At 42.2% G+C, this 13013-nt stretch overlaps 1 protein-coding gene across 1 annotated transcript in view; it reads left to right on the forward strand.

Annotated features, from left to right (window-relative positions):
* Positions 1-13013, forward strand: part of MYO3B (myosin IIIB) — a 424126-nt gene that overhangs the window by 136009 nt on the left and 275104 nt on the right. The window contains exons 8-12 of the mRNA XM_029607903.1: positions 3166-3249; positions 3999-4201; positions 5018-5116; positions 5243-5357; positions 8902-9028. Coding sequence (XP_029463763.1) covers positions 3166-3249; positions 3999-4201; positions 5018-5116; positions 5243-5357; positions 8902-9028 — 628 coding nt within the window. The remainder of the gene's footprint in view (positions 1-3165; positions 3250-3998; positions 4202-5017; positions 5117-5242; positions 5358-8901; positions 9029-13013) is intronic.

Here is a 13013-nt window from a genome sequence, read left to right on the forward strand (position 1 = left end):
GTTTTCACCCATCCCATCCCCCAACTCCCAACTCCCCATCCCACCCTACCCACCTAACCCACCCTAACCCACCCCTACCCAGCACCTTAGAACATGGAAAGTCTTAGTAAATATGGTTGTGGGAATATATATAGGAAAGCTTGAGATATTGGATAGGATTGGATTGTGAGCTAGCGTAATCCTCAGAGCGTGCATTCCAGAGTGGTACAGGGAGGCGGATACAGAAAAGGACGTCGATTGGTTTCCTTCCCCAGTTCAGTCAGGTACGGTAATCGGCATGGATTTAAAAAATGGTTTCCAGATAGAGTCAAGCAACCGTCGCTTCTTTATCGACTCCAAAGGAATAGATTTTTTCTCCAAAAGGTAAAGGTCCAACATGGTGTCTACCCATTCCTTCACAGTGGGCAGGGAAGTAGAAATCCAATGACGTAGGATGACCCGTAAAGCCATCAAACGACTTTTATGTAAAAGTTGGACTGATAAACCAGGTGTGTGCTTTGAAGGTGAAGCAAGGCCCAAAATACAAAAAGACACTTCCCACGCCATCTGAGTGCTAGATGAATTAGTGATATAGTGGAGAATTAATGTCCAAAAGTGTTGGATAGGAGTGCACTCCCATAAGCAGTGTAATAATGAGGCATGGGGTTGCTGGCATTTAGGACAAACATGAGATGTAGAGATCCCGGCCAGAAACGCTTTTCTCGGCCAGATAATGAGAGCATGGAGGATCCGGAAGTGCAGTTCTCTCATATAAACACTACGCGCCACCCCTTTGTTGATAAGCCAGCTGCGCCGGATAGCTGATCCAGTAATAGTTTGGCCCAACACAGATGACCAGTGGGACGCCACTACAGCGTGTAGTCCATAATTCGCAGTAGTATGTAAGAATTGATAAAAAGTTGAAATAGAAATCAGCTGTTTCGAGCATAAATGAAGAAATCTTTGAAAAGGTCCATTCGTGAGGATTGTAGAAGTCATGGAAGTCACATTCTTAACATAACTACGAATCTGCAGATAACATAAGTAGTCAGAGGCTTGGAAATGCAAATGTTGACAACAATATGGGAAAGAATAAACTGTATTAGTTTGCAGATTAATAAAATGATTCAGTGTTAACACACTATTGGGGTCTAGAGCATGTCGGAAATGCAAACTGTCTTGTCCCGCAGGAAAGTCGGGATTCCCCAACAAAGGGAGGCAATAGGAAACACGCCAGGGTAATTTTAAATGTCGTCTGAGAAAGCGCCAGCAGCTCCTGAAAGAGTTGATTAATAGATTGCTGCTAACAGAGACAGGAATTACATGGCCAGGTGCATGTAGCAAATACGCCAGGTTCAAGGGTTGCAGTAATTTCCTCTCCAAGGAGACTATCATGGAGTTGCCACCATAGCCCAGCCAGTCTCGAAACATGGACATTAGGCATGCAAGATTATAAAAACGAATGTTTGCCACTCCCAAGCCTCCATCCACTTTAGGAACCATCAACTTAGAATATTGCATCCTAGCTCATTTAGCATTCCAATAAAACTTACTAAATATTTTCTGTAGCTGTTTAACATCCGTAGCAGACACAAACACACAATAACTTAGGAATCAAAATCATTTGAACTAGCGCTATTCTGCCAGAGATAGAAAGTGGAAACGCGTTCCAACTCTCCACCTTCACCCGGAATGTTTGGATTAGAGGAGTTATATTGTATGAATACCACTTCTGAGGATTACTATGAATTTTAATGCCTAGGTATTTAATGGTATCTGTGGCCCAAAGTAAAGGAAAATCTTTCCATTGTGACTTAAGAGTACCATTGATATCCATTGCTTCAGATTTAGTAAGGTTTAATTTTAAACCCGAGAAGGAGCCAAAAGTATGAATGAGGTCCAATAGGATAGGTAGGGAGGATTTGGCATGCGAAAGAATCATCAGCATGTCATCTGCGAAAAGCATCATTTTCTGTTCAAATTTCCCTGTAACCACCCCAGGAATGTCATGAGAAAGCTTAATTTTACGTATTAAAGGTTCCAAGGACAGGATATACAAAAGGGGTGACAGGGGGCAACCCTGCCGTGTGCCTCTGCCCAAGGAAAACAAAGAGGAAGTTGAATTATTGAGGCAGATAAATGCCTTAGGATCTTTATACAAACTCCGGATAGCTGCCAAAAATGTGCCAGAGAAGCATCCTTGCACATCATTTTAAGCAGTGACAAAAGTTCATAGCTGCATTTAGTGATACTCATTTAACATCAGCATAGATGTGGCCGCATACAAATGACACAAAATATATCAAACAAAATCCCCCCCCCCCCCCCCACACCCCACTGGTGTCTGTAGACCCTCACTAGGTTGCCCATTCAGTTTCCTTATTCCTGGAAACTGCCAGCCATATAGCTTGACTGCATGCAAAAAGCTGCCATCCTTACCATCAACTGGGAGGTAGTGAAGCTGCCCACTGCACAAGCTGAATGACCACCCACCTCCCCATATTACACCTGAGAATATACTGTAGTAAATTCATTCTGGCAAACAGAGCTGGGGCAGCCCTGTCCCCTCTCCCTGGGAGCTCTGGACAGCTTATCTGGCTTGCTGTCTCCCCAGTTTGTGCTACAACGAGTCTGCATGTTTTTCATAATGAAACCCCCAAGTCCATTTCTTTCTACACCTGGGGTCTAAGCATTCTTTTTTTCCCCTTTGATCCATTGCCCATGGTGAGATTCTGCCAAACTGTGACATTTTATGAATGCTACCTATCTGACTCCCCGCCATTACCCTTGACTCCCCTTCCTTGCCTGTCTTCCCTTGATCTTAACTATGCTCCTTCCAACAATGGGCTGAGTGGCTTAGGTCCTTTAACTGCTTCAAAAAGGGGCTGGTGGCTCCAATCACCTTTTTGTTATTCTTCTTGCTTCTCTTTCCCGTTGGTAGTCATTGCCCCATTCCTAACTTTATTTGGAGACTGCAAGCAATAATCCTTCCCTATATCTATTTTCTCAAGATGTAAGTGGGAAGGTGGGCTAGAGTGGGGTGAAGAAGGAGATAGTGAAACCAGTTTTCTGCCTTAAGTCCTAAGTATTGACCACAATATTGTATTCTGATATCTTAGTGCAAGGATCTGGTGATTGTAGTTTAACATTGGCATTGATGATTTTATTATTTCTGTTGTATACCAGTGCATTATCATCAGTGGAGAAAGTGGTGCTGGGAAGACAGAAAGTGCTCATCTTATCGTACAACATTTGACCTTCTTGGGAAAGGTATTACCCCTCATGCAGGAATAGCACTAAGAAAGATGCAAACTCAAACTGTGTTGATTGAAACTAGCAGTAGTTTTGGCAAGGGTCATGAAAATTGCTGGAATCTATATGTTGAAGGCACAGCTTTGTATTGCAATTTGACAGCCATACTGTCTTGTCTCATTCATGTCTCTTATGTTCAGGGATACTCAATTATAATGCTTACTGAAATTTAAAGACACATTATTTGATATGTTGTCTCAGAGCAGTCCATCTGTAATACATGATTTACTGCATCTGATTTCCTGTTCCATTTTCATTCTGTTGTTTTTCATGTTCCACCTATGTTTTGTACCTAAGTTCACATATAAGAGAGGCTAGTAAGCTGAATCCCAGAAAGATCTTGCGCATAGGCTCCAATCACTGACCCGATCCCAGAATATCATATTTTGAAATTGGAATCTAATTATATTATTCACTAGCAGACTGTGTACCTGCTTGCCTATAACCTTCATGAAAACTTTTAGTTAGTGACAACATATTTTCACTATCTAAATGTTCAGAGAAACAAAGACCGTGATTTTTCACATTGTCATATTACTGTACATCTGTAGATCAGTTTCTGCTATTTTTATGTGGATAAGTGTGCATATGGAGTTCTAATATTAGTAATTGTAAAGCAGGCTAAAATAATCCAGTTTGTTGTGTGAGCATTTGGTGAATATGTTGATGCAGCGAGTTTCCATCTGACCCATATCTATTCTGTCAAGGCTAATAACCGTGCTTTGCGAGAGAAGATTCTTCAGGTGAATCCTCTGGTTGAAGCATTTGGGAACGCATGCACAGTCATCAATGACAACTCCAGTCGTTTTGGAAAATACCTTGAAATGATGTTTACGCCGACAGGAGCTGTAATGGGTGCAAAGATTTCTGAGTATCTACTGGAAAAGTCCAGAGTCATAAAACAGGCTGTGTACGTGTCGTATCATTTTGTTACCACGTGTATGCACAGATTTTATTTGCATAATTTACCCAAGTGGTGGCTTCCTCACTGCCATTTCATATTTTCAATTCTCTGCTCAACTCATGACCTACTTGGGCTACACCCTGACTGGGAGAACAACCAACTGGTTTCTGCTGTGGTAGATAGCTCCTGCCCTCTCTTTCTCTCTCCATATCTTAGAGTTTGCTGCCTGTGTATGCTGAATTCAGTCCCTCTGCAACATGTTCAGTCTTTGGAGATATAATAACTTAGTATTTGGTGGCAGAAAAGCCTGGACCACCTAGTCAGCCCAATTATTCTTGCCCTCACTGCCATAGGATATGCCCCAACTGCCAGCCATCGTGTATAGCCATATGCAGGATATCACTCCTTATCTAAGACAGTTTTTGTAATTTTCCTCCTTTGTGCTGCACCCTCCTGGGTAGATAAACATGCAAAATTCCTTTTTTTAGTTTACACCCAGCACCCCTCCCCTCTCTTGTCCAACCACATGGTCCCAAACATCCAGTTTCTTACATCCTTATTGGCATTTCCGACGGTGCCCTGCCATCACCAATCCACTACACTGATCTGGACAACACACAGGGTCATGAGCATGGGATGAGGCAATTGAGTCTTGGATTCAGACTGGTACTTCATCTCCTAGCTTGTTTATACATTTGCTCCTGCTATGGTTCTTGCAATGCATATGCTTCCATTTCACTGCTTCTTTGCTTTACATTCCTCTGCATAAAAAAATGGAAATACATTTAGTTACATTCAGTGTTTCTGTTATGTTTCTTTCAGAGGAGAGAAGAATTTTCATATATTTTATTATATCTATGCTGGCCTTTATCATCAGAAGAAACTATTAGAGTACAATCTTCCAGAAAAAAAGCCACCCAGGTACATTTCAGCTAGATTTGTGATGATGTTGAATGTAACTAGCTACCTTTCATTTCTGTTTATTTAAACTAGTTTGCAGATTTGTGCAGACTGATCTGGCATCTTAAAAATTCCATCTGCATTTAGGTATATAGATAACGAAACTGGGAAAGTGATGCAAGACATTGTCACTAAAGCGACATACAGGAAACAATTTGAAGCAATTCAGCATTGCTTTCGGATTATAGGCTTCACAAATGAGGTAAGTGCCAAAATAGTGTCTGTAAATAAAGTACTATAATTTTATACTTTTGTAATAAATAGATTGTACTTTAGTGAGAACAAAATAAAGAAAGGTCAGGTACACGCGACTCCATTTCAGCTGCAGAAAGTAATGGGGCCCGGTATGGAATCATAGCATTGGTAAGTAATGAATTAAAGTTTTTTTCAAATTAAGGCCTGGATTTATCAAAATACACTAAATATTGCATGTGATATTGTGCACTGTTTTCTCAACCTAGCTTGATGGACGCTCTACCTGGGTAACATCAAGCTAGGTTGAGAGAACATTGCACAAATCTCATCTTTGGGTGAGTTTCCTCACTCCAAAGGTCATCAAATTTTCACAAGATAGTACTGTTCTGTTCGTACGTCTCACTTTGAATGTCAAAGTGGCCCCTAACCCCTACACTAATACCTAAACCTCACCTCGAGTTACTAGGTGGGCCTCCCATAGAGATATAAATACCTATCTAGTGTGAGGGCATTACAGCTAGGCATGTGCAAAAACCATCACAACCACAATAAAGCCCTATAGCACAGCTTTACACAAATGAAAAAGGTGTAGTTAAAATTCACATTAAAGCCATGCAACATGATTTTGCATAAGTCCAACCCACTTGGCCAAACTTCCCACCCCAATATCCTCCACTTTTTCTCATTTGCATCACACCAAACGTTATGGTGCTTTTGCATGCATTAATGGCATTTTTGCATGCGTTAAAGGCATTTTTTGCAAGCAAAATCAGCTTAATGCATGCAAAAACGCCATATAGCACTTTGATAAATGAGCCCCTAAGTTCAGTGTGCTTGTTTTTTACTTTGATTCTCATCTGACATTATAGAATTTTATTGAAATGTTTTGCATTTTGTCAGACTTACATTATACCACATTAAATGATGCTGCATAAACAAGCCATAAGTTGTGTATGTTTCATGTTTTGCAATAAAAATCACAGCCCCCTTATAATTTGGCAAACACCCCAGTCAACTTTTTCTGCTTACGGCTTTTAGCCCTGAGTTAACAAAACAGTATATAAAAGTAGTAACGATATATTTTATGTACCTATTCTCAGTAGATATGTAGAAGACAAGCGATGTGAGCGTAATCAATCACTTGGAATCACTATTGTAACGCCAAATCTGGAAATTTCCTTTAACACGTGGTTTATGCTGAGTGTGTGAGAGAGAAATAGCAAATGCTTTTTGCCTGTGACTGAGCAAGACAGCGCAAACTGTAGAGATGGGCAATGTAAATGTACCGCTCAATTTATTTAATGTATATGGCCTTTTCAAAATAATACTGAAAAATGTGTAAATGTTTGATTGTTATTTCTGCTGTATATACGCCCCCCCCTGAGTGCTGCGCCCTAGGCCATGGCCTAGGTTGGCCTTATGGGAAATCTGACCCAGCCCTGGCCTAAACCAGTCTCGGTGTCTTAGTCAGAGGTTTGCACAACTGTTAGCTTGGTACCATCCTTAGAGTTCTTTAGTCAGAGTTTGATTTTCCATTAGGCAGAGGGGGCATTTGCCCCTAGGGCTGCTGCTGTTCTGTGTCGAAAAGTGAGAACGAAGAGAGGCCTCTATTTTTTTTTTTTTTAATTTGGCAGGGACCCCACTTCCTCCCGGTCAGGATCTGAATTTCAGAGGAGGACCACCCCTTCCCTTCCTAATCATAAGTTTTGGAGTTTGAAAGGGGGATCCCCCTCCCTCCTAGGGGCACGGCAGATATGTGCATGTATTTATTTGCATTTATAGGCCACCTTTCCATTAAAAATGCTCAAAGCAGAAATACAAATTTAAAAATACAGTAAATATACATTTAAACCATGTATACACTAAAACATCAACTAAGAATAGAAACAACTCAAAAGATGTTAAGTCCGTAACTCTGACCCTGTACAATCTGTTGAAGCAGCCTGTTATATGTGCCTAGCAATCCAGATTAGACAAGGGGTTTCAAACAGCTTGTATAGCAAAAAAATATGTGAGGAGGTTAGGAAGTCCTATCCTTTAACTGGGCAAACTGGGAACGTACTGGGGAAACTGGGGAATCTGGTAATTGTGTCAGCGGGTGTATATACCAAAATCCCCCCCAGTTACAAGGGCCGCATTTCTTTTTTGCGTAAGCCTGAGTAAGCTTGCGCACCAGTATCAAAGTTACCATCCCTGATGGTGATTATTATCATTATTGTTGACATTAGTAAGTTTACAGCAGTGGCCAGATGTTCATCTAGGATCACTCCAAAGTCAGTCTGCTTACAATTACAAAAAAATTGCAAGGGATAGAGAAACAGAGACTATCCTGGCACTTACCAGGATATTTCTCTCCTCCTTAAATCAGTTTGCCATGCAAAAATGTTAAACACATATCCATGTGCTGTTGTCTTTAGAATAATTTCATAGTTCCTCTCCACTGACCTGTTATGTTACTAGTACTGGGACTGGAGGGATGAGTGGATTAATAGTAAATTGTTCTCTGTTAACTGTGAGCAAGGAGGTGCTTGGATTTATTCTGTCTTTGAGGTTTGGGATTAGTATTATTGAATAAGATATGGGTTACCCATTTCTTATATAGTTTATGGAAAATATGGTTCCATGTATGAATACATTATATTAGAGTCTACTTACAGCAAATTACATAGGATCACCACAGGAAATGTGACTTATCTGGGTCACACTTTATGGGTGGCAAGACAATACTTAACAAGGATAAACATTTTTACAGTCTTAAAGCCTATGAACTAAGCTTTTAGATGGTTCTGTTCAGTACTGACAACTGTAAATGCTGGGCTTGGTGTTACTCTGTCAGATTTCTGTAGGTGACTTTTGTGCACATTTCTTCCGATAGTTTCAGTGGGGCAGTCAGATAAAGTATGAGCTTGCCATGTTAGGTCAAGTGAATGCACAGAACTAAAGGTCAGCAAACAAAAAAATATTGGATTAACCATACATTTCTTGACTAGCTTTTGGGAGCTACACTCCCCTCGTCAGTTATGAAAAACAGAATTTATTTATTTAATTGTGTATTTAGCTCAGGCCTTTTCATTGGTAGCTCAAGGTGAGTTAACATTCAGGACAGCAAGTATTTTCCCTGACACCAGATATTCACTGTTCATAGACCTGTGAGCTTACAGTTTTCCCATCAGCAGAAAATGTAGGCTCTCCTGTGATCCTGGTGAGTATCCTGATAAGATTTCCCTGCGTGAGATCTCTGCTGAAAACCTTTAGGGAAGTTATCAGTGTACAGGATTTTGCTAAAATCAAACTCATGGTATGTTACAGTTTCTAACTTGGGAATGTAAAATGCTTCATTTAATTTCTTCAATTTAGACATATTCTTCCTTGCAATAGTAGGTACTCATTTGGAGCTATGTTTGTTAACCTTGAAGATACTTAAAATCATCTTTCATTTGCCAAAACTAGTATGCTGTGCGTGTTCCTGGGTTCCCTGAGGCACATCTGGACTGGTTTTTCTCTTTCATAGGTCATCTTTGGGTAAAGATATTTCTTGATATCTTTTGCAGGAAGTACATTCTGTGTACAGAATTTTGGCTGGAATCTTGATGACTGGAAATATTGAATTTACTGCCATATCCTCACAACACCAGACAGATAAAAGCGAAGTTCCTGATGCAGAGGCTTTAGAAAATGGTATAGTAAATTATACAAACATACATACATATATATACTTAATGAAAATTTGACGTGCACATTTTTATATTTCCATGTTTCATTGCAAGCTTGGGCATGGCTACTTAATTTCTGCTCTTCCCCCCCCCCCCCCCCCCATTTCCCTATCAAGGCTACATAATGACCAGGGTCAAGCAATATGAAGACTCAAGAAGGCTAATGTAATAAAGTACACTAGGCTTGGCGCGCTGCTCTCTCTCAGGTTTATCACACATATTATCAGGCCGATTCAGTACGGTGCGCTCAGGCCGAGCGCACCGTTAGCTCCCGTTTGGACGCGCGTTACATGGAAAAATGCCACGAGAAAAAATATCATGGGGAAAACCACATGATGGTGGCCATGTTCACCCAGGGCTGCCACCATCTTAAAGAGCCACTTGACCAAAAATATCCCCCCTCCTAAACTGCCAAAATACCCTGGGGGTCTGGGCAGATCCTCGCCTAACCGCCACCACCTGTCAAGGCAGCTCAAAAGTAAAAAACTGCTAAAAAATAGAAATATGTGGAGCATGGCAACACCCTGCCCACTTTCCAAAGCCCCTCCCCTTTCCACTAAAGTGAACCCCCTGCTCTAAATACTCCCTAAAGCAAAAACCCCTTAGCTCCCTAGTAGCAGCCTCCCCCACCACACAGACCTCCTTATATAAAATAGATGTCCTTGTAGTCTAGTAGCTCCCCCCAACATTAAAAAGATGCCCTGGTTTCTGATGGCCTGTCCCCACCCTCCAGAACCTACCTTACCATAAAAAAGTACTCTGATGGTCCAGTGGGGAACTAGAGTGCTTTCTAGGCCCCGGGCTGATCAACGCCATTTTGGAAAATGTTGCTAACTGTTTGGAAAATAACGCGGGTTTGGTCAGCCATGCTATTTTATTTGCATAGGATAACCTGTGCATTAGCTGCTATGCATGCATTAGTAAACTTTATGCTAATTTCAATAAGGGGCAGATTTTTTATCAAAATATTGTGCGATATCGTGTGATAAATGCTGTTTTGCATGCATTAATTGTTTATCGCGGCTTAATAAATGTACTCCTTTGCTTGCTAATGCATGTAATAAGCTCCATTTGAAAATTAGTATACTTTTTTACTTCCTTTTTAGTGCTGAAACTTTATTTCACCTCAGTGGGGCTTAGTAAAGTTTTAACTTCCATTTACTTCTATGGAAAGTGAATAGAAGTTAAAGAATCAGCCACCCACCGACCTGGGATCCCCAAGATGGTCCTTCTCTGGACATAGGATCTCCAATTTGAGAACCTAGAGACCTTGTACCTTCTAATCCAGGCCCCCAAGGCCCTGATTCCAGGTCTCCTGCACCCAGGCAGCTTAAGTCCAAGTGCTTGCCCCCAAGCATCCTGAGACTGAGTGCTTTACATCTGGGCAGCCTGAATCCAGGCAGTCCGCACCCTCTAGCACACCCTTTCTCTATTCTCCCCTAACTAAACCTGTTGCACTCCATTATGTTCTTTCCCATCTCCTAAGCCTAACCACCCACTAATTCCCTCCTATTATGGCCTCAACCCATCCCCCTATGCCAGTATCACTGACTAACCCACTTTTCTACCCACTCACTCAGTAAACCATCCCCTTCACCCATCTACCCAGCATTCTACCCATTCATCAACCTAACCCCTAACCATCTACCCATTGAGCTCAGCTGAATTAGCAGCATTTTTATAAATGGGCAGTGAATAAGCAAGGAGGCAGCATTCTACACAATATGTAGGTAAATATGTAGGTAAGATATGTAGGTAAGATATCTAGGTAAATATGTAGGTAAGATATCTAAATTGGAAGGAGGTAGGTGGATGGGTGGACTTGTCAGTAGGTCGGGTTTTAGTGAGTGAATTGTGGCCTTGGTAGATGAGTGGGGTTGTCAGTGAGTTGATGTGGGTATTGGTAGGCAAGAGAAAGGGTTCCTTAGTGAGTGGATGGGAGGTTAGATAGATAGTTGGAGGGGATAGTAAGTGAGTTGGGAGCTAGATAGATGGGTTGGAGGGATTTCTGAGTTGGTAGGAGTGCTGGTAGATATCTGGGGATTGAGTAAGTGAGTGGGTGGGGATTAGGTATTTCAGTGTTGAGGGGTAGGTGGATGGAGAGTATTTTAGAAAGGGGTTGGGGGATTAGTGGGCATGAGTATTAACGTACATGTGTGTGTGAGATGGTCTCTGGTCCCGTGGAAGAATCTTTTAGCCTTAGGGAACCTGAGTCGCTCTGCACTGGACACGAGAACCTCCAATTTATTTTGAATTAATGGTTAGATGTGTGAGTTAAACTTCTACTTCTGTCCATTGCAGATAAATTTAATGTTATATTTACTTCCTGTGACAGAGTGACCCTTTAAATCTGTGCGGGATTAAGCATGGGGCCTGATCCACCTTAAATCCCACAGAGGGAGAGAGCTCTGAGGACGGGACCCTACTGGGGCAGGGAGAAGCCTGAGGGCGGGACCAGCTGGGGAGCATAAGAGGGTAAGCTCAGCTAGGTTTAGAAGGTCCCTGTGATACAAGAGAGGCAGAGCCTGTAAATCTATCCTGACCAAACCAAAGGGAGATAGTGTACACTGTCCAGAGGGAAGACAGTCCACAAACCCTGTGTGTAAGTGAATGCTGCTGAGGTAAGGCAGTCTGCATGCTATTAAAGTGCTGTATATATATGAAGTGAAAATTGCATTAGAAAAGGCTGGAGTCTGTGTGGCTTTGTGCCGCCAGCCTGGGAAACACTGCTCAGTTTCTCATATATGGTATCAGGTCGTGGATTTTTTTCTCTATGCTGGGCACAGAGAAAAACCCTGAGTCTTCAAGGGAGGACTATGAAGTTTGTTGTGTGGCTTGCCAAAGAAGTTGGAGGCAAAGCAGTGCTGCTGAGAAAAGGGTGTGCTCTAGAAACACACTGAAGTAAGGCAGGCTGCATGAAAAATATGTCTAGCTTTGCCTAAAGAAGGGGATTGGGACAGAACAAAAGCAGTGCTGCTTGGGTTTCAGAGCACTGAAAGCTGGAAGCTTTCTGACTCACAGAAGAGCAGAGAAGAAAAGAAAAAAAAGAACTGAAAATTGATTAAACCAGAAAGGGGTCTGTGGGGCCTGCATGCAGGTTAGGCTTTCCTTTGCAGACTAAGGGGGCAAGTCCTGTCTGAAGATAGAACTGTTATATTCAGTAAAGTCAGTGCTGGTAAGGCAGGTGGGGTTTTGGTTTTTTTTGCCTTTTTTAATTTTAAAGGAAAAAAAAGAGAGAGAAAAAAGCAGTTGTGCACTGTGTCTTAAGCAGTGCATGGCCCAGACTGAAAGTGAAACTGCTAGCAAGTGCAGAAGCCAGAGAGCTTAAAGGCCTGGGCAGTACTACCAGAAACCTGGTCTGGATCGAGTGGGTGTACTGTATTGCAGGTGCAGCAGAGTGGAAGCATTTCAGGAGTTAATTGGCAAGTTAGTTGGCTCAAAGCCTCCTAGAAAGGCAAAAGCAGTTGCAGGCAAGTGTCCTGAAGTTCCAGAGTTTCTTGACAAAACCCCAGGGAAAGCTGGAAACAGAGAGAGTGCCACATCTACCCAAGTCAGCTGTCTGCCCTACCCTAGAGAGGGACATTCTTCGAAGGAAATGAAAAACAGTGACGGGACTGAAGCCAGTGCAGGTCCTGAATGGCAAGATCCTGGGAAGGGAAAGGCAGTTGAGCAGGAGAAGAGCCAGAGTAATGGTCCTGTAATAACTATATTACCTGAGAGCTCATGGAGGAGCTTAAAGCAGTGGCCTAAAGAGAGAGGTTCACAGAGAGTCAGGTATGCAGCAGGAAGAAGCCTGAGAGGGGTGCTGCAGGGAGGCCTGAGGTTGGCACTCTAGGAGGTCCCAAGGAAGGCCCTGTAGGGTGCCCAATCACTGAAAAGAGCCCTGGAGAAGGGGGCAGAACCAAGAGGACTCGAGGAGCACCTCTCTCAGGCCTCGAGGAGCCTGAGAG

Source organism: Rhinatrema bivittatum, chromosome 6 (assembly GCF_901001135.1).
Source record: "Rhinatrema bivittatum chromosome 6, aRhiBiv1.1, whole genome shotgun sequence".
Taxonomy (NCBI): Eukaryota; Metazoa; Chordata; class Amphibia; order Gymnophiona; family Rhinatrematidae; genus Rhinatrema; species Rhinatrema bivittatum.